Source organism: Hippocampus comes, unplaced genomic scaffold, assembly GCF_001891065.2.
Source record: "Hippocampus comes isolate QL1 unplaced genomic scaffold, H_comes_QL1_v1.1 scaffold31, whole genome shotgun sequence".
NCBI classification, from domain to species: Eukaryota; Metazoa; Chordata; class Actinopteri; order Syngnathiformes; family Syngnathidae; genus Hippocampus; species Hippocampus comes.
In genome coordinates this window covers 436,572-456,729 of record NW_017806069.1, presented here as the reverse complement: position 1 = coordinate 456,729, position 20,158 = coordinate 436,572, and the positions used below count along the sequence as shown (strand labels likewise).

Here is a 20,158-nt window from a genome sequence, read left to right as displayed (position 1 = left end):
GACAAAGATACAAACATGTATCAAATAAATCTGCTCACCTGCAATTTATAATGGCGCATTGTAGTCACCTTCGTGCACGAAAGTTCGTTCAATCTCAGCTGTTAGTTATTAGTTAGTCAGTTATGTCAGTTATTGATGGTTTTATATGCTCCTGAAATTAAGTGCTGCTTGACGAGCCTATACAGTATTGTGTTCATAATTTGTGACGTCACTGAAGGCCTAAGGTTGAAATGCACGGCCCGCCACTGTATTGGGAACATGCACATAAGGAAACTGTGGCCTAAAGGTGTGGATGTGACCTCGTAGGAGGTCACGCAGACCAGGTACAACCTTGAGATATGCAGGGATTTAAACCTAGCAGAACTTGGATTTCATCGAATTGATGTCATTCATCGCATACAAGCTAAGGCTGGGATTCTAACTGTTAAGGAAAACTTTTTCAAAGTAGATATCCAAACATATTTTGCATTTTATGACCAGACAGGGAAGCATAAACTGTGGACTGGTCACGAAAGCTGTCAATTTGTCGCACAAAAATGTTATATATAGGGAAGGATTTACAGCTCTATTCCGTAGAGACAAACGGCATTTAGCAAGTTGGGATGCGATCTCACATCCCTTATGATAATAACAATCCTGATATTAGGTTTCCGGAATAATCTGGATAGGGGTGGATCTCACAAACGTAGAAAACGATAAGATCTTTTGCACAAAAAAGGTCATTGACAAGACAAAAACGGAAGTACAGCAAACTACACTGGTGACAAAGAAACAGGACAAAACGAGACAAACCAAAAACGCTTGCAAAAGGCAAGGAGCGAGAAAAACGTATATATATATATATATATATATATATATAAAAAGCACTCAAGTGAAAGTCGGGATGAAGATTTTCAAGTTGGGTCTCGCCGACGTGGGGCGATCACGGCGAGAGTCGCTGGTAAGCCCAGCAGCTTTCACCACTCCGCTGATGCTCACCCAGCTCGGCGTCGGTGGCCACTTTGGTGAAGACGATGCGATCGTGCAGCCTGTTGGTTTGGCCCTGCCAGAACTCGATCAGATGGGGTTTCACCACGTAGCCCCCCCTGGTGGACGACAGAAGAATACAGCTGTAGGAACGGGACCTTCAGGTTTTATCTTTGGAAATGTCAAGTCAAGCAAGGGGAAGGAAATGTCACTACAGAATGTCATTTCTATCGAAAGAAAGCGGGGAGGGGGGTAAAATTTCTCAATTTGGTCATTTCATTGTGAAAACACTCACCAGTAGTCTGGCATCGGCACTTGTGTGTCCTTATACTTCTCCTCGAGCTCCGCATTTTTCTCCCTCAGGAACTAAAGAGATGCCATCAACAAGTGAACGTTTCAAAGAGGTTCGGCCTGACATATTTAACTGTGAACATGCAACAAACTCTTTGTTGAGAAAAGACAATCCATACTGTCCCCTCCCCACCATACGGGTCCATAGGCGCTTCATCATTGTTAATTGCTACGAAGTAAGAAATTGTGACAGCGCCAAGTAACTCTAGCCACATTGCTTCCCTGAGAAAAGTAAGATTCGTTGTTACGGTAAAAAAAAATGGATATGTTTGAGCAACGCGTTAGCGCCATCACTCTTCATATGTATCGGCAGGCTGCGGTTCTTCTTACCGCTCTATTGGGAACCGGCATGCTCTGCCTGCTCACCACCGCCCCGATCTGGCTGCTTTTTGGCCGCGAGTGGAAGTACTCGCAGGAACTCTGGTAGGGGATTCGCTCCACCTCGCCCTCGATGCGGATCTACCGGGACAGAAGGCGGAAGTCAGCCAAGACCCAAGAGAGAGAAGCGGGGGCGGATGTTGCCTCACCTGTCTGTTCAAAGGCTCCCAGTAGAAGACGAGGCAGGCGTGAGGGTTGCTCTCCTGTGGGTGGACCACAGCGTGACGGCACTGATGTTGGCGTACACAAAGGTCAAGGGTCACAGCTACTCACCAGCTCCCTTCCCTTGCGGCTCTCGTAGTTGGTGAAGAATCGGAAGCCGTTGTCGTTGTAACCTTTGAGCAGGACCATGCGTGCCGATGGGCGGCCGTCTCTGACACGGAAGTGGGAAGTAACCAAGTACACATCATTTCTTAATGTACTCAAGCTCCCTTGACTGGAATCTTGGCGCAGTAGTGGATTAAATTGATTCATGTCTGCTTTTGATGACAGTTCTTTCAACTTTAGCCAAGCGAGGAGGACTTAGTCGATGTCAGAGTTACATGTATTCATTTTTTCGCCTTAAGTGTATTGTAGGCGGCTGGTATCGGCAGCCTCGACACTTACCCGAAACCTTAAAATAAGGCCGGTATCGGCCTATCGGTACTCGCCGATCCTTCGTCGTAAACAAAAATGCAAATGGTTGCTTACTTGGTTGCCGTGGCGATGCACATGGCGTTGGCCTCGCCAATCTCCGGGCATTTGGTGGCTTCGTCAAACCAGGTTCCAAACTGCTTGATTGGGTCCAGAGAAGTCAGTTCGCTCTCCTCGAAACACTAAATTGAACACAATCGGACTCTAAGTGACATTCATTCGCTTCAATGCAGGTATTCAATACCTCAACCATCATGGCAGAGTGTGCATGTGCAAAGATATGTGTATCAGGAAATCACCAAATAGAACGACTTCGACCCCACGTTGAAATTTTATCAGTGGCGAAAGTTGATTACACCGTTAGGAAACGCCAATCTGTACTGAAACTGCAGCTCTGCTTACCTTCAGTCGCAGAGTCAAAGTGGTTCTTTTGCAATGGAACTTTGGTCAGCCGAGCTGCCAAGCCATGAGCTGATAAATGCGATGTGGGAGCAGTTATTCTGTAAATTAGCCCCTATATGCTGGTGATGTAACCGTGCATAAGTGTATGTAGTTGCTTGTTATGATAATACTAGTGTAGCCTGTACTACCAGAGAGAAATTCTTTGTGTGCTCGACATAATTGGCCATCATTCTGATCCTCATTCTCATTCTGATGAATGGAAGGGCCCGCAGGTACTCCACAGACCATTTGTCCACAAACAATAAAAAGTCGATTGCTATTGTATCTTCCCTTTCAACTGCACTCAGTCACAACGTGAAGGATAGGATTTTGGAGCTACAAACAGATTTCCACAGAATGATTCCAGAGTCCAGCCTGATTGCAACGCTCACCTCCTCGTCTCCTTTGTATTTCTTCCTCATGTGACTGAGATCCATGCTCGAGCTGTCACGCGTCGATTGTCTGCGTAGAAAGACGCTTAGTTTGCCTGCAGTCGGAGGAGAAAGGGAGGCGCGACTGGCACCAATTATTGATACTCTCTGCCAAAATGATAGTGTGCCTCTCATGCCTGTGGGCTAATCTGACGTCACGACGAGTTCGCTTCACATTAAAAAACGAAGCAAATTTTGTAACCAATGTTCATGCACAACCTTGTTTATTTTCAATCAAACAACAGTATCTTCCGTAACCACTGGTTATAATAAGCGTTAAGTGCACGGAATAATTGGAGAAGTAATGACATTCACGAAGGAACGTGCAGAACAAAGCACAGTGGTGCGTTCAGGGAATGTCGCCCCGATGAATCTACAACACGATAGAACGACCGTGGCAATTTAAAAACGTATATTAAGACAAAAATCAGATTTACTCTGAATTTAAATGCACTTATTATCAGTCTTTGTCCGTTTAATAATGTGTTTTCTATTTTTACAAAATAATCCTAATTTGTCGCCAAGATCATGAATGTCGCATTTACGTCACTTCCGCAATACAATTTCCTCGCAGACATGGCGGCGACCTTGTGTGGAAAATTATTATCTCCAAAAGGTAATGCAGCTATAAGGATATATTTTGTTATACTGTATATATATAATGTGCATGTTGACATTTTTTCCCAATATTGTCGGTGATTTTAGCGGAGCTACTGCTAAACTGCTGTACCCCAATGAGCGTTTCGTGAAGTGGTCGAACTGCGGCCGTGTTCGAAATAATTGACTGATTTCTCACTTCCTACTCACGACATAGGTTTTATATATATGTGTGTGTGTGTGTGTGTGTGTGTGTGTGTGTTTAAATATGTATATATCCACACACACACACTATGCGCGCGCTCCTATAAATACGTCATTGCTGTCGCTTAATTATGACGGCTTATTTATGCATCACTTCCGCAATACAATTTCCTCGCAGACATGGCGGCGACCTTGTGTGGAAAATTATTATCTCCAAAAGGTAATGCAGCTATAAGGATATATTTTGTTATACTGTATATATATAATGTGCATGTTGACATTTTTTCCCAATATTGTCGGTGATTTTAGCGGAGCTACTGCTAAACTGCTGTACCCCAATGAGCGTTTCGTGAAGTGGTCGAACTGCGGCCGTGTTCGAAATAATTGACTGATTTCTCACTTCCTACTCACGACATAGGTTTTATATATATGTGTGTGTGTGTGTGTGTGTGTGTGTGTGTTTAAATATGTATATATCTCCACACACACACTATTCGGGCGCTCCTTTAAATACGTCATTGCTGTCGCTTAATTATGACGTGTCGCTTATGCATCAGTGTGTGGACCTTCTGTTTTAAATATCGATCAAATAAATTCTTAATAAATATCCAACATCCAATATATATATCCCGTAAGTAAAATATAAAAACATTGTTTCAAATTGAGTATTATTAGTAGAAATAATACAGACAATGTGCTTGTTGTGATGTGTTGCTCTACTTTTATGAAAGATATTTCCCCGCCACAGTCCACACACCATTAACCATTTTGTGACCTGCAAATAAACACCACAAAAGAAGAAGATACTATCTGTGACCGTGTCTTCCTTCCAGGATGGCTCCCCCGGACTCAGAGCATTCGCCACGGCTCCAAAGCTGTCACCCGCCACAGGAAACCGATGCACTTCCTTAAACAGAAGCTGCTGGCTGTGACACAGTACATTCCCCCGAAACCGGCTGCTCCCCCGGGCGCGTATCCACGAGAAACACCCGTGGTCCAGGAGCAGGTAACAAAAGTCATTTGTGTTAGTCGACACGGCACAAGACAGCTTGTGCAAACCTTACAAAATTCTTTAAATTCAGAAATTTAATATTTGTGTAAGATAAATAAAGAAGTCATGTTTTGTTCTAAGCCCATATTTCCCAGCCCTAGATGTCCCGAATGTTGTGGTCACATCCATAATGAGCAGCGACTGCCCATCAGTCCAGAGGAAGTGTCAACTGAAAGTTCTCTGTGTTCAGGAGAGTCCCTTGATGAGACTGCTGACGCGAGACCTGGAGGGGGTCTTCCGCGACTGCAAGATGGTCGCCGTGGCGCAGAACAGCGGCTCCACCTCTCATGACATGATAATGCTCAAAAACAGGTTCCACAAGCATGACATTCACGTCAGGCTCTTCCCCAACCAGGTAAACAAATGGAACAACCAGGAAGCGTTAACTCGGCTCCAGTTAAAGTCATTTGCATTGTCGTCATAGAGTATGATTGATTGACTCATGTCCACGTGTGCTCCTGTGCAGGTGATGCGTTCCTTCCTTAGCAAGAGCATCTACAGCAACATGGCCCCTCTGTTCATTGGGCCCACCGTGCTGTTTGTCAGCAAAGAGCCCAAGGTGAAGGAAATGCTCTCCACGCTGAGGCTCAGCCCACAGATGAGTCTTCTAGGTACCTTTTTATTTTGTAGTCACACGCTTTACGATACAGTCAACCCCCGCCTCGCTGTCACAGGTGCTGGGTTTGTGGTCCTGCTGTTTTGTTTGTTTGGGGTTTTTTTTGGACAATCGGGAATGATTTTGGTCTGCCTCCCATTTGTTGTGTTTGTGTTTGATTTGCGGATAGTTGTTTTTGAAATATTTTTGTTGAATTTTTACCACAAAATAATGATTGTGATGGGTATTTTAAATCTCTAACACAAAAACTAATAAAAAAAACTAAAATGAATAATTTAAAAAAATCAAAGAAAACTAAAAATGAAAGAACATACCGTCATGAAAAATCCTGTCTCACCCAGATACGCAGCGGGCCAAAGTTTGTCAGGTGAAACTAATTTGACCTTTTCTAAACTTTGTCTTTGATCAGGATTTCAGTCAGCGGCCATCACTCACTTCTCTGCACCTTCAATTTACACCCATTATGAAATGATCTATTTTACAGGAGCCTGCATAGACAACACGCTGTTGAGTGCGCAAGGCGTGGCGAGCTACGCCAAGCTGTCGTCAGTCGCCGTGGTCCAGGGCGAGCTGGTGAGCGGCCTGAGCGCGCTGGCTTCGCAAACGGGCACCTTGCTTCAGCGACACCCTACCCACCTGACGGCGCTGCTGCAGCAGTACGCGGCGCAGCAGGCTCAAGCGGAGAAAGCCACGTGAAACGAGGACCATCCTGGGACGTTCAGGACGCTTGCGCAGGCGATCGAGGAACGGGCATTCAGAAGGTCTTAATTATCTTTATTTACATTAAAGGTGTTTTGCGACTGTTTGTGGGTCGAATTGTTTATTTCGCTTTTTGGCCACTTCATAAAGTACTAGGGCGGTGTGATCGGATCACATTGATTATGTGTACAGTACAGTGGTCTCTTGAAGCAGTATAATCGAGAAAAATGGATTCTACGTACTTGGAGACGGTTTTCAGTGAAATGCGGTCATTATTCACAGAAGAGTGAAAAGACTATATCCCTGTGAGTGTTAGGGTGTGTGCTCTATTCTCCAATTTTATTTTGCAAGTCAAATCCAAAAATAAATAAATGTACAAAGGGAGACTGGGAATTGAATTGTGAAAAATCAAGGCACCACTGTACGACAAGTTCTGGTTTTACGTCACAAAAGTCAACCTCTCAATATGATCACAACAATAAACACATTCAATCAATACGTACATTGGTCCCCCAAAAATGTGTCCTGTAAAATTGTCTTGTGATGACACCCTGTGGCCTGTAGGTGGCGTGGTCTAATAAACGCACAAGTGGCAACAGCTCCTGGCCCTCTAATCCTCAGATTAGCGCGAGTTAATCTGAGGTGCACAAGAGTGCCCTCCCACACCCCCACGTGCTCCCCAAAGGCCTGCCTCCCATAATTCCCACTAATGCGGATCACGTCCAGGACGTTCTGGTGCACTCATCCTGGTGAACGAGCATCCTGCAAAGTGAGTGACGTGCGCGTGGAAAGGGATGACAAGCGCACCGGACCTGAAGATTCTGGTACTGCTATAGTGGACCTCGTGGAGGCACGTGACGGACGGACCATGACCCGCTCAACTGACATCCAGGTAGGAGTCATGTGTTGCTTGTAGTTTTATATTGTTATGCGATGAACTGAATTTCCCCCAAAAATAATTTTGCAGTAAAGGCAATCAAGGGTTAGAAGGTCAACGCGGCCCACTCCGTTTTTTTAATCCGGCCCACCGAGCATGAACATGATCAAGAGTCCTGGAACATTTGTCGCATACATTTAGCTGTATTTTCTTTCTCTTGAATTTATTTGTGCATTTTTAAAAATTAAATACACTGTCTAAAAGACTATATATATATTTTGAGGGCGCCTAAAACGGTTATTTAAATTGGTTAAAATGTCATTTCTTGATATTTATGGTGATAATGTGAGTAAGCAACTCGCTTCCTCCAAATCAATTTGTTGAGTCGTTTCACTGATCTTGAGGTTGGAGTTCAAGACAAGGTTCCGCAAACTCTTCTTTCTTTGTTGGGAAACGCAGGAGAGCCAATTTTCACCGAAGTGTGTAAAGTGCATCGAGTATGTTGGCAAACGTTGCGGCGCTGGGTGAAAAACATGACGTCACTCCCTCTAGATCGGCCCATAAAAGCAGCTAGCAGTGTGAGGAGCACGAAGCATCCATCATTTTGTCAGTTGATGGGGTGTTTGCGCCGAGGGGGTGTCACCTGAAAGGCTTGAGATGAAATCCTCCGCCAGTCAGCCCGAGTGCTCAGAGTGGAGGTTATCTCCGGAATATTTGCGGGGCGTACACAAGCGAGATGGTGCTGTGATAGCCCCGTATCGCCGCCGACCGCACGCTGACAAGAAAGCGCTGACATCCTCGAAAAGGTTCAAGAGGCTCGTTTTGCCAGTGCGACGGGAAACGCTCTGGCCGCCGTGTTTGATTGAGATGAGGAGCTTCTTCTCGTTCGGAGGGCTTTAGGCGAGCGGACTAAAATGCAACTTCTTTTTTACAAAAATGCGATTGAGTAGTTTTAATTGATTGTTTCCGCCCCCTTGAGCCAATTAAACTGTTTTGTTCAGCTGACACCAAACAAATGTTTTTATTTTATTTTATTTCATCTTTTTTTTTTGCCCATACCTCGGGTCAAAATGTCCCAACATGCTGAAAGGTCACTTCCTTAAATGACACCAGCTTGGCACGTTAGTTAAAATAATCAGCAAACTACTGTTATAGTTCAATCGACAAACGCTGCAAAAATAAATAAATGAATAAATAATTCACTAAATAAAGTACTTATTGGGGCTGAAACAGTCATTTAAATTCGGACAACTTTCAAAAATAAATTCTTGACGTTTATGGCAACAATGCTTTTGTAAACTAGCTCCTCTCTGTTGTTCGTGTAAGCAGCTCACGTCAGTGGTGATGCACATCCAACAACATTCCTAAATTAAAAATAATCTTTCCGACAAGTGAATTCCAATAAATCCATAAATCAACCAACTTCACAAATTTAGTTGGAAAAAAAAAAAGTCTTGTGGAGATTCGTGTGTAAGCGTGCTCGCCAATAAATCCTCTCATCCCGTTTCCTCCTCCTGCGAGGTCACTTCCTCTCATCCCTCTTATGTAACACAGGATTCAAAAGTATTGGAACACCTGCAGGGAGTTGATTTGGGCGGTCAGATGTCAGGGAAAGGAAAAGGAACTTTGCCCAAATGGACTCCAAAAATAAACAATTCACTACGAACTAGTGCATCCTCTGATTTATTGATCGCATTGGAGGAGCTGTGTCTCAATACTTCCACAGCTGAACAAATAACCCATTTTTTTGTTCATCTATAGATGGCAGAAGGTCCAATCACATGTTGCCAATAATACGAGAGATCAATCGCCAAGCGTTCACATATTTGTGAGTAAATTGAGACGAGATCGTCATGAGTAGGGCTACTTTTCCCGTGAGATTTTTCTATTTGCGCGGCCAAGCGCATGCATTGCAGCATGTAGTTACTCGTGTTGCTAAAAAGATCTGCTTGAAAAACCAATTAGGACAAAGTTAGTAATCCTCCTGGCAGCCGCGCCGGGAAACGCTGCGACGTGCCGGGTGCCGCTAATAGCGCCACGTGGCCCGTCGTCTTGGGACACAAAGCAAGACGCAACTTGATCATGTTTTAAAATCACACCTAACAAGTACATATTATGCAGCCACAAAGGAGTAGCCCACAGTCCTTAGTCTTGCGTTGTTTTCAGCAGTTCTCTTCAATCATGTACCATGTCTTTATTTCTCCGGATCCACTTCTCATGTCAAACGGACGCGGCCCCTGCAGGTGGTTGGCGGGTTACTTGGCATCGGATGGTAACGGCTCCAAAATGACTTGCTATGGCTCGGCCCTCAATCGCAGCCAGTCGCTGGCGAGCGGCCTGGAGAAGTCGTCGCCCACGTGGTCCAAAGCTCCCCACTCCCGCAGCAGCAGCACGCTGTCGTCTCGACACTCGCGACAGGTGAGCGGCCTCCGAAAAATATCGGTCAAAACAGGCGTCCGAATAAGTTCTTTCTTTCAGCACGTCAAAGACTGGGAAGTGGTTGACGACGTCCAAATCGACGCGAGCGCTGGGGGGGAACATCCTCAGGAGATGAGCGCTCCGGGCATCTGTGAAGGTTATCTTCTCAAGAGGAGGAAGTGGCCGCTTAAAGGCTGGCACAAGGTGACCAAAACAAAATCCTGCTTATGACCACTCCTCAAAATACTCATCAAACTTTTTTCTTCTCTTCAGTATCATATTAATGTGTTTTATTTCTTTTCCATACAGAGATACTTTGTACTGGAGGGAGGGGTCTTGAGATACTGTAAAAATCAACAAGATGTAAGTCCATCCCATGAAAAATAAACGCTGCCTTCAGCACATCACGCCAACTCATCTCGGGAACGCTACTTAACCAAATGCTAATGCTGCATCTTATGCTTACACGTAGCTACTTAAACATCCAGCTTCCATTATCATATGTACCATATTAATATACTGTACCTGTTCATACATGATGCTCATGCAAAATGCGAACCGGTCACACTACCACAACCTACTCAAGACTATGCAGTAATACGTAAGAACCTTACATTTGCACTTTGAACACACTACAAAGCACTACCTCAAACGCTAACTAGTCATGGTAACTAATTTTACACACCATAACATCTGTAAGTTTAAACATTTGATCACAAAGTGCAAACATGTCAAACAAACATCACCTCGGTGCGCAAAAATCCCACTTTTGTGATTTTTTTTTTTCTTTTTAACACAAAATACTGCACCCTAAGTGACATCGTATGCTGACACCAAATGCTCACAGGTGTCGATAGGAAGAGTGCAGGGCTCTCTGGACATCAGCAGCGCTGTCATGTCCATCAACAAGAAGTCCAATCGGATTGACTTGGACGCAGGGGACATTCTGTATCACATGAAGGTGAACGTCACGTTTCGAGACTTGAAACATCAAAATGTGTATCGAGACTTTAATTATGTACATATGTATGAAATGTGTCTTTGATGTTGGAAAAGAGACAGTAAATGTTTCCCGTGCAACTGAAGGCAAAGAGCCACGAGCTCTTCTACATTTGGGTGACCAAGCTGCAGGCACAGTGATCATACAGGAAGAGCGAGGCGGCTGCGGCTGCGGCGGTGGCGGCGGCGGCGTGGCACGGCGTCATCCACAACGGACACGTGCCCACGCTCACGCCCGATGCCGGCTTCCTTGGCGGGCAGCCAAAATGTTTCCCGCAGACCTCGGCCAAGGCCGCCGTCAACAACAAAGTGTCGGCGTGGCTGCAGCAGAGTCCCGCTCCCGACACCTGTGTTCAAGGTCCGTACGAATGAACTTTTGCGTTCTGACAATGCCCTTTTGATACGCACTCATGAGTTCCATTCCTCACATCGATACGAAACGTGGAGCTGCCTCGTGTTTACAAACGCACAACTATTGATAACTTGGATGTGCCACATGCTGCTTCACAAAGCTCCTCCTTCCAGAACTGAACCGTTGCAATTTGGACCTTCACGAACTGACCCGGCTGATCCAGAGGCTGCAGCTGCTGCAGGCGGGTCAGACGTTCACGAATGGGGACCTGCAGCGAATCATCAGCACGCAGGTGCCGTCGCGTGGCTTTGGCGTGATATTTTCCTTCAAAATGATTGATGAAGTCGCAATCCTATGTTTTGCTATGTTTGAATTCAGAATCTTTCCCTGGAGAAGCCAAAGAAGCAAATGCCAGGAAGAGGGTGGGGTCACTCTCGCACCCTTTCCAGAGTGGAAGCGCTGGGAATGGTGAGGAGTCACGTTTGGACAAAAGCATTGGGACGCAGCTCTCTGCATCTTTTTTTTTGTAGATACATGATTTGGGGGGAGTGTCATACATACATAGAGTGCGCAAACTGTCGTGGTTTCAGAATGTAACCAGACACACAAAAAAAGTTCTTATTATCTTTCCATTCCTAAAAGCCTGTTCGTAGGATGACCAAATCGGTGAGTGCATAGTGGGCAGTTCGTGAGATGTGCGCAGTTCTTGTGACTGTTCCGTGTCCACCAATCAAAACCGGGCATTGTCTAGCTCTGCCCCTCTTAGCGACCCAAGGCTGCCAAAAAAAGCGCTTCTTTTGATCCCCTTTTGAGAATGGCAGCGGATTGAGGCGCCGTACGACACCGCGGTGCAGTTCACGCGTTGAGCGCTGCGCTCTTTTGTTCAGTTGTCCTCCGGCCCTCTGAGCAGCTCCTCCCACTTCGGCGCCTCCGTTCCCTCCATCCCGGACTACGTCTACTCCCAGCTGGCCCCCCTCGACGCTGCCTCATCCGCAGAGGGCAAGAAGATCCAGCAGGACATCTGTGCCGTGTCGCTGCGAGGTAACGCTCTGCACACGAATACGCGATCTTGTGACGTTCAAGGATGACAAAATAAATATGGGTCTGCTCGGCTCACTTGCGGTGTTCGAGAGGGTTCGCATAAGAGTTAAGTAATCAAGGTTTGCGCGTTCTTCTTCTCTTCAGTCCTGGCTACGCTCCAAACGGTCCACCAGTCCTTGTGTCAAGAGAGGCAGAAACTGCAAGAAGTCTGGGAAAACCACACGGAAGAACTGGCGGCGGGGAGACGTTCATCCCACAGGCCCCCTTCGGCGGCTGACTCCACGGCCGAGTATTTCGACGCCAGCGACGACTTCCTGCTCGGGAGCTCCTCTGACGTGTCGGATGAGTCGGGACTGAGCGACGGAAGCACGTCCAACTCGGAGCCGGAAGAAGGACATTGTGAGTCTGCTGCAAACGTCATCGATTCTGTCAAGCAGGCCTCCCCTGTATGCGATCCCTCGAATGTCACTTTCCACTTCCTGTTCTCGACAGTGTCCGCCACCCGAAAGTACCGCGCCAGCATTTCCAGGACTCCTCACAGTGTCGCTCCCAAGAGCAGCGGCCGGCGAACGTCGCTTCCCGCGCCGTGTCCGGACAACAGTCACGTGGGCCTCATGGCCATCCTCTACAATAACATCGGTAGGTGGCGGGCACACTCAAACCGAGAGCGCCCGCGAGAATGTAAACAAACGACTGCCGTTACCGGTATGAAACTCAAATGTGGATATGGCGGCGCAGGTAAAGACTTGGCTCGCGTGTCCATGCCGGCCGCTCTCAACGAGCCCGTCAACCTGCTGCAGCGACTGTGCGAGGAGCTGGAGTACAGCCAGCTGCTGGACACCGCCGGTGCCACCGCAGACCCTTACCAGAGGATGGTACGCAAGCACACGCTGTTAACCCAGTTGTAGACAAGAGACGGCGCTAGTCGAGAATAATGAGAGCATCTGACTATGTTGTGTCAGGTCTACATCGCCGCCTTCGCCATCTCGGGCTACTCCACCGCCACCTTCCGAAACCGCTACAAGCCCTTCAACCCCGTCTTGGGGGAGACCTACGAGTGCGTGCGGGACGACCTCGGCTTCCGCTTCATCGGCGAGCAGGTCAGTCACGAAAAAAAAGCAACGTTGAGTGAAAATAAAAAATAAATACTTACGCTGATGAGAGAAAAGGGTGTGTCCCAATACTTTTGTCCATGGAATGTCCCTAGCGGCTGGGAAGACGTTTGTGCCACAATGAAATTGTTAAAAAATAAAAAATTCAGATGAGCCATGACATTCATAAAGCAGAGTATGTTTGAGAAAAACAAAAGTTGAAATTTAATATTGAATGAATTACAGAAATGAGTCCAACAATTTTTCGAGGACTCCTGATCATTTTCGGCTGGCCTAATTAATCAACAGTCCATATTTTGCTCTCCTTATGAATCGGACCACCCGTGCTTCGATGATCTTACCGTTGGGATGTATTTTGTTTTTTTGAATCAGGTGTGCCACCATCCTCCCATCTCCGCCTGCCACGCAGAATCCGAGAACTTCTCCTTCTGGCAAGGTGACACTCGACGATCGTAGAAGCAGAAGCGCAAGGTGGTGCGAGGAGGCCCTCAGCTTAGCTTTGCTCCTCATTGTCTCTCAAAACAGACCAGAGGTGGAAGAACAAATTTTGGGGCAAGTCGCTGGAGATCGTGCCGTCTGGGATGGTGAACGTGACCATTCCCAGGTAAGCGAGGCTCCGTGGCGTCAGCAGAAACCCCCGCGGAGGCTTGCTTGGTGGACTCGCTATTTTTCTGGCGTCGTGCTCAGGTATGGAGACCACTACGAGTGGAACAAAGTGGTGACGTGCATCCACAACGTGCTGAGTCAGCAGCGCTACCTCGAACATTACGGCGAAGTCACCATCCGCAACCTGAAGAGCAACGCGTGCACCTGCAAGATCACTTTTGTCAAGGTGAGCAGGTGGCAAAAGTTGTCGCGCTCTGCACGCAAACTTAGACTTATTTTCCTCCCACCCCACAGTCTCGCTACTGGGGCTCAGAAGCCAACAAGAACGAGGTCCAGGGCTCCGTACTGGACCAAAGCGGCAGCGTCATCCACCGCTTTGGAGGTCTGTGGCACGAGGGAATCTTCTGTGACACGCTGCCAACCCCCAAGTGCGTCTGGAAGCCAAGTGAGTTGAAAAATATCGAGCTCCTTCTTTTTAGCACTGCGTCCTTTCTTCACTTCCTCACCCGAGAGGCTTGTCTCTCCTCGCAGATCCTCCACCCAAAGACCACCTGATTTACTACGGCTTCTCCGCCTTCGCCATGGAGCTCAATCAGCTCACGGCCGACCTCAAACATCTGCTGCCCCCTACTGACAGTCGCCTGCGCCCCGACCAGAGGTCAGAAAAACAAATTCAGAGAGGCGGCAGCGAGGATACAACCCAAATATTGCCAGGGTATCGGAACTTTAGAATAATATCATTCAAGTTTTACTTGAATAAGAGCAAGTATTCAGTGAAAAAAACTACTCAAGTACTGAGTAAGTGGTGAGTAAGTGTACTGCGTTACTATCCACCTTTGCAAAGAAGTCATCAACACAAGCAGGAAGTTTGAAACACAAACAGGAAGTTTGAAGAACTAGCAGGAAGTGAGAAGCACAAACAGGAAGTTAAAAACGCAACCAGGAAGTTTGAAGCACAAACAGAACGTTACAAACACAAACAGGAAGTTAGAAACACAAACAGGAAATTGCAAAGCACTAACGGGACATGAGTAACAGAGACAGGAAGTAGCAAACCCAACGAACAGGAAGTGGCAATGTTGTTGACGAGCCGCTCGGCGTCTCTCGGGCAGGATGCTGGAGGAGGGCCGAGTGGAAGAGACGGACAGAAAGAAAGACGAGATCGAGGAGCTGCAGAGGGAAAGAAGGAAGGAGCTCGCCAAGAAAGGAGAGGAGCACGTGCCGGCTTTCTTCAAGTCAGTCCCCCTTCCTCGAATAGACAATCAAAAAAACATTTTTCCCAACCCGAGACGCACCCTAAAAATTAAGTGTTACTTTAGCGCCATCTTGTGACATTTTGGGGCCAAGCAACTATGTTAAAGTGAGTTGAGGAGTTTCATTTGGTCAAAAATAGTGTGTTCATTAATTAAATGTGAAGAATGTGTCCCTCACACCCCTGATTTAATCCACACGTGTGTGTGTGTGTGTGTGTGTGTGTGTGTGTGTGTGTGTGTGTGTGTGTGTGTGTGTGTGTGTGTGTTGTCGTTTCAGAAAAGCCAAGGACAGTTGCGGGCGTGATGTGTGGCTGACAAACGGGACTTACTGGAAACTCCGAGAGGATCCCGGCTTTGCAAAGCTCCCGTGTGTCACGCTGTGGTGACGTTAGCGGCGCGCAAAAAAACAAACCAACCAAAAAAACAATAATAATCATAAAAAACAAGCACATGTGATCCGCTGCATAGCTCAGCGCTGATGTGCTCAGCCTCTCCCGCCGTGACTGGGATCATGACAGCATATCACCGTTTATAAAAACGGTTTCTTTCTCATTTTAGACAAAGACAGTCTTGAAATGGACTTTTTGATGCCTTGTATGCAGATAGGCGGGTCTCCACAAGGTTTGCTCTGAGCGACCAATCAGAGGACGAAAGGACGTTTGGTGACACGAGGGCCGGCTTGCTGGACTTGTGAGGACAAATTTCAAATCTGGTTGGTTCAAGAAGCAGTCCGACTGAGACTACTGCTTAAGCTACATCGGCCGGAATGACCAATTGTGAAGGGCGGATTAGATTGACATGGTTACAGAGATGTTGAAATACGATTGGACAAAAAAAAAAAAAAATCGAACATTGTCAGACGCATGTTGCAGCCAAATGAAAGTATGCGACAGACTTTTATTGTTAAGACCCATGCAAACTGTGGGGTGAAAAAAGTGCATACTATGTCTCCTTTAAAACTTTATTTGATTCGAAAAAAAAAACAACAGTACTGTACAATGATACTCAATTGTGCCACCTTGAATAAGTAACACTTGTCCCTTTTAGAAAACTCCCTACATAAATTGCGCTTGACGGGAAGATTATTGCTCATTTCATCTTTCAAATATGCAAAGCAGCTCTTTTTTTAAAAATAATATAGATTTTTTTTTTTTTTTTTTTTTTTTTTTTTAATATGTGTGATGCTGCTGTGACCTCGGAGTGTGATTGCAATCGCGCTAACGTGAAACGTGGATTAACGTGCTCTCATGTTAATTTTGAGTCCCCATTGAAGCAAACAAAAGTTGAACCTTCCACCTCACGATCGCCTGAGATGGACGGCAAAAGTTTTGGGAACCCCTGGTGTACGGCAAGGTGGGCCAGAACTAAGATTTTAGAAATGCTGAGGGTCCATCCCTTCTTTCCAATTTGAGCAGAATTAAAAAAAAAAAAAAAACCCAAACATGATGAAATAGTAACATGATGACATCAGTGATGTTGAAGATGCTCGGTTTTGACTCCGACTCAGTCAAATAGGCGCCGTGAGCAACTGCCGCTGCCATCTGCAGTTTCTAACGCTTTTTCACAGACAGACAGGGCCCCCCAAAAACCCGCGCCACCCTGGAGGTGAAAGGGGGGTGGGCGTCATGGTGTCTCTGTGGTCACTTCCCACTTCCTGTTTGCAGCGGTGACAAGTGTCTGTTTGGCTTCTGGTGTGTGAGTGACCCACTTTTTTTGGACCACAGAAGAAGAAGAAGGGACCGCAGCGACTGGCTTTCCCACTGCTTCAAACGCACCGGGAGCGATGGTGATAACCCCCCTCCCCTCTTCCAGCTCATCCTCCCTGCCCCTCCTGTTACTACGGTAACTGTCGCCAACCATCGATTCACCTCTATGTTCTGTCACCTCCTCCGAATGTTCAGATTTGTTTTTTTTTTTTTTTTTCCCCCTTTGGGGTGGGGAGACAATTTAGCGCGGGTGCGACCATTTGTCACATTTTGAATGTACAGGGTGTACGCCATCTCGTACCAATTTCAAAAACGGGCGAGATATGTGAAGTGCTGTGGCTCAGTGGGCGTAATAGCCAAAGTAATTGGCCTCTTTGTCGCACAGCTGTGCCCCGTGATTGGGCGGCGGCGAGTTCTCAGTACTGGACGTGTAGGGCGACACCCTCCTCTTCTTGGCGTCGCCCGCGCCGCCCTCAAACGGGGCCGAATCCACCGAGTCGGGCGACTTCAACGAGGGCGGCTCCAGCCAGTGCTGCTCGCCCTCCGCCGCGTCTTTGCCCTTGTCGGCCAGCGGGAGGGGCTCCAGCGGGGCGGGGTGCAGGGGGCCGGCGTGCAGCCGGGCGTTACCGGGCAATGCGGGCGACGAAGACAATGGGCGAAACCAGGCCAGGCTGGGGGCCGGCTTACTGGCCAGGTACTGAGGCGGGGCCCGGGTGCCGGTCCATGCCGCCGTGGCGGACACGCTGCCGGAGGCGAACGGGCGCTCGGGGTAGTAGCTGAGGGCCGGGTGCGGGGGGTTCTGTAAGGGGAAGGGCTTGTAGAGGGCGTTCCCGGAGAAGTCGCCCTCGAAGGATGACGCCAAGTCCAGGCGGTTGGGGGCGGCGGCCTGCTGGGACGGCACGTACCAGTGGGGCCCCGGGCCGGAGGGGCCGTCCTTGTGCTGCTGGCCGCCCGCCGCCGCTTCCCGGCCGTAGAAGCGGCCCTGGGGCAGGGGGTTGACGTACGGCTCCGACAGGTAGCTCGCCGGGTAGCAGCCCCCGGCCAGGAGCGGCTGGCTCTCCGTCGGGGAGGGGGTGAGGCGCTCGGGGTCGGGCGCTGCGTACAAGCTAGGTGGGTGAGGGTGGGGAGGAGGAAGCGGAAGCGGGGAGGTTAGAAAACTTGTTCCATCCTGCCCCAAAACCTCAAACATCTATCTAGTATCTCCACAAAGTACACTTCAGTGCACTCTGTCTTGAGCGATGTAAATAGCTATCGACAAGAGTGCACAAATTTTCACAAATATGCTTCGTTTGCCTGAACTTAAATTGGGATCTATTGTAATATGTTTGTCAGTCTTTGCACTCATTTCCAATTTATTTACTCTGTTACTAAAATTACTATTAAAAAAAAAAAACAACAACCCTGTTCGATCATTTGTTAAATTTGCAGTTTGTTTTTTTTACCCCCCAAAAAAAAAAGAATTGGGACATGACTGGGCACCGTCAATTTTTTGTTGTGTTATCGTGTTTCTCTCGTGTTGTCTGTTTGACCACAATGAAAACAAGAATCTTATCTCAGACTTCATCTTGTCCTTTTTTTTTTTTTTGTCTCTGCTTATCTTCTCTAAGCGCCAATTGCTCGCTTCGTAGCACACAATCACTAAACATACTTGTATGTGGGCCTTACAGAGTAAAAAAAAAAAACAAAAAAAAACAACAGGACAATTATCCATAGAAAAGTCTACACACCCCCGAAAAATGTCAGGAGAGCCTACCAGAACACCTGAACATGATTTGGGTTTCATCAGAGGCACTTGAAATTTTGCCAGATGTCACCCGACTCATTTGGAAAGTTTTGAAATGATCTTGATCTCAAAAGCTGTCATTTGAACAGGGGCGTGTGGACTTTTAATATCCACCAGAAGCAAATGTTACTGCACTGACTTGTCGTAGCTGTCGCGGAAGCCTTTGGCGAAGGGGTTGTGGTCGATCTTTAACTGAGTGATCTGTCAGGCAGGGAGACAACGAGAGAAAAAGAATCGTCAAGTTTCCAGACGGTGAACATCATGCCGCTTCATCGAAAACTTTGGACCCACGTCGGCGTTCTGGTAGGCGGTGACGGCGATGAACTGCGTCTCGGGAAAGACGAAGGTTTGCGCTTTGGACACGTGGAAGGCGTCCTCGCTGCCGTCCTCCTTCACCTCCACCACGTGCAGACGCGGCTGATACTTGTGTAGGGACTGCAGCACGATCATCTGAGTGGGGGAGCACGTTTCAAATTACTCAGCAGGTCTCGGATGGAAAACAAACACAAAAATTCCGATCCATCGCCTCACTTTTGAAATCAATCAATTGAAATCTGAGTCCACCTATAATTAAAAAATAAATTAATGATCTCTACTGCTAATAACATTTAAATGAATTCATTTTGGATACCACTTGAATATATTGACATCAACAAAAAATGACGGGCTACGACTGATACCATTGAGGAGTCAAAGAGTGAATACTCGTCCTGGTATCGGTCTGGAAAAAAAAAGGTATCGAACCTCTCGAATCAAATCCAAATGAAAAGGACAAGTCAGGGTTTGTACCTGTGCCACGTTGTTACTTCCGCCCTTGTTATTGGTGAGCTTGAGCTTACTGAAGGACACTTCCTGCCTCATCCAGTGGGCGCCCGTGTTGGGAGAGTCGGGGTGCACGTACATCCTGTTTCCTGCGCCAATCACCACATGACTCAGTCGTCAGAAAAAAAAAAAAGACGCCTTTCAGGCCTACGTGATCTTGCCATCGTACCTGGCATGTTGCCCTCCGCTTTGCCACACTGCACCCACTTGCCGCCCTGGTAGCGCCAGTGGTGCTGGTCGGCCAGAACCACGTCCACGTACACGTTGTAGTGGGCCGACGGGTCCAGCGAGCTGATGTTGAAGCTCAGAAACGGGAACATCCTCCTGGCAAAAAACAAAATTCACATACGACACTTGCTGACAAGGTCTTTTGGTTGTTTTTTTTTTTTGCTCTGCTTACAGGTTCACCTGCTGCCTTTAGCCCCTCCCTTCCCCCTGATGACAGTCAATCAGACTCATTCTCAGCCCACCTGCGCCTTATGGTCTGTTCCTCGTTGATGACCTCAAACTTTGTTTCAAGTCTGGTTTCATCCTCATCAAAGCCATCTACCGTGCCTTTGGACTATCTGGATTTATTTTTATGTTTTTGTTTTTTAAGGTTTGCTTGGATTGGAATGGAAGGTCTTTTGTGGTCCCGCTGCAGCTCCAAACGAGTAAGTCCAACAACACGCTTCTCCTTTGACTTCTTTTTGTTCAATGAACACAGAAACCAATCAAACCACAGAAGATAGTTCTATCAAAGCTACAGGCCTGCTTAGCTGAACAGAAAGGCGAAAGAGGAAAATACATTTGGCCTGCACAACTCACAGAAAAAAAACTTGT

General features: G+C 47.2%; 4 protein-coding genes across 6 annotated transcripts; 2 read left to right on the top strand and 2 right to left on the bottom strand.

Annotated features, from left to right (window-relative positions):
- Positions 1 to 858: 858 nt before the first annotated feature.
- pnpo (pyridoxamine 5'-phosphate oxidase) lies at positions 859 to 4,920 on the bottom strand. Of its 2 annotated transcripts, XM_019893818.1 has the most exons (8): positions 4,828 to 4,920; positions 3,162 to 3,256; positions 2,386 to 2,510; positions 1,969 to 2,068; positions 1,845 to 1,898; positions 1,648 to 1,776; positions 1,262 to 1,332; positions 859 to 1,085 (listed from the first exon to the last, which is right to left on the bottom strand). In XM_019893818.1, exons 2-8 carry the CDS (start codon positions 3,204 to 3,206, stop codon positions 923 to 925), a joined length of 687 nt encoding a protein of 228 aa, XP_019749377.1. In that variant the 5' UTR covers positions 3,207 to 3,256; positions 4,828 to 4,920; the 3' UTR covers positions 859 to 922. The 2 variants fall into 2 exon arrangements, with proteins under 2 accessions (XP_019749377.1, XP_019749376.1); XM_019893817.1 differs by lacking the exon at positions 4,828 to 4,920 and having other exon boundaries at positions 3,162 to 3,465.
- mrpl10 (mitochondrial ribosomal protein L10) lies at positions 3,762 to 6,473 on the top strand. Of its 2 annotated transcripts, none has more exons than XM_019893820.1 (5): positions 3,762 to 3,816; positions 4,835 to 5,007; positions 5,243 to 5,407; positions 5,519 to 5,663; positions 6,153 to 6,473. In XM_019893820.1, the coding sequence occupies exons 1-5, from the start codon at positions 3,777 to 3,779 to the stop codon at positions 6,362 to 6,364; spliced, it is 735 nt and encodes a 244-aa protein (XP_019749379.1). In that variant the 5' UTR covers positions 3,762 to 3,776; the 3' UTR covers positions 6,365 to 6,473. The 2 variants fall into 2 exon arrangements, with proteins under 2 accessions (XP_019749379.1, XP_019749380.1); XM_019893821.1 differs by lacking the exon at positions 3,762 to 3,816 and adding an exon at positions 4,149 to 4,221.
- A 102-nt stretch (positions 6,474 to 6,575) lies between these two features.
- Positions 6,576 to 16,460, top strand: osbpl7 (oxysterol binding protein-like 7). Its single transcript, XM_019893815.1, is given in 20 exon segments — positions 6,576 to 7,259; positions 9,488 to 9,662; positions 9,723 to 9,866; positions 9,972 to 10,025; positions 10,510 to 10,623; positions 10,749 to 11,019; positions 11,187 to 11,305; positions 11,392 to 11,481; positions 11,901 to 12,054; positions 12,199 to 12,453; positions 12,547 to 12,693; positions 12,793 to 12,929; positions 13,017 to 13,154; positions 13,539 to 13,602; positions 13,692 to 13,770; positions 13,854 to 13,998; positions 14,067 to 14,217; positions 14,304 to 14,430; positions 14,885 to 15,007; positions 15,303 to 16,460. Coding segments are annotated over 19 exon segments (2,553 nt in total). The 5' UTR covers positions 6,576 to 7,259; positions 9,488 to 9,530; the 3' UTR covers positions 15,412 to 16,460.
- Positions 16,461 to 16,933: 473 nt separating this feature from the next.
- On the bottom strand, positions 16,934 to 19,718 carry tbx21 (T-box transcription factor 21). Its single transcript, XM_019893816.1, has 5 exons — positions 19,506 to 19,718; positions 19,304 to 19,425; positions 18,806 to 18,964; positions 18,654 to 18,715; positions 16,934 to 17,837 (listed from the first exon to the last, which is right to left on the bottom strand). The coding sequence occupies exons 1-5, from the start codon at positions 19,654 to 19,656 to the stop codon at positions 17,072 to 17,074; spliced, it is 1,260 nt and encodes a 419-aa protein (XP_019749375.1). The 5' UTR covers positions 19,657 to 19,718; the 3' UTR covers positions 16,934 to 17,071.
- Positions 19,719 to 20,158: the final 440 nt, after the last annotated feature.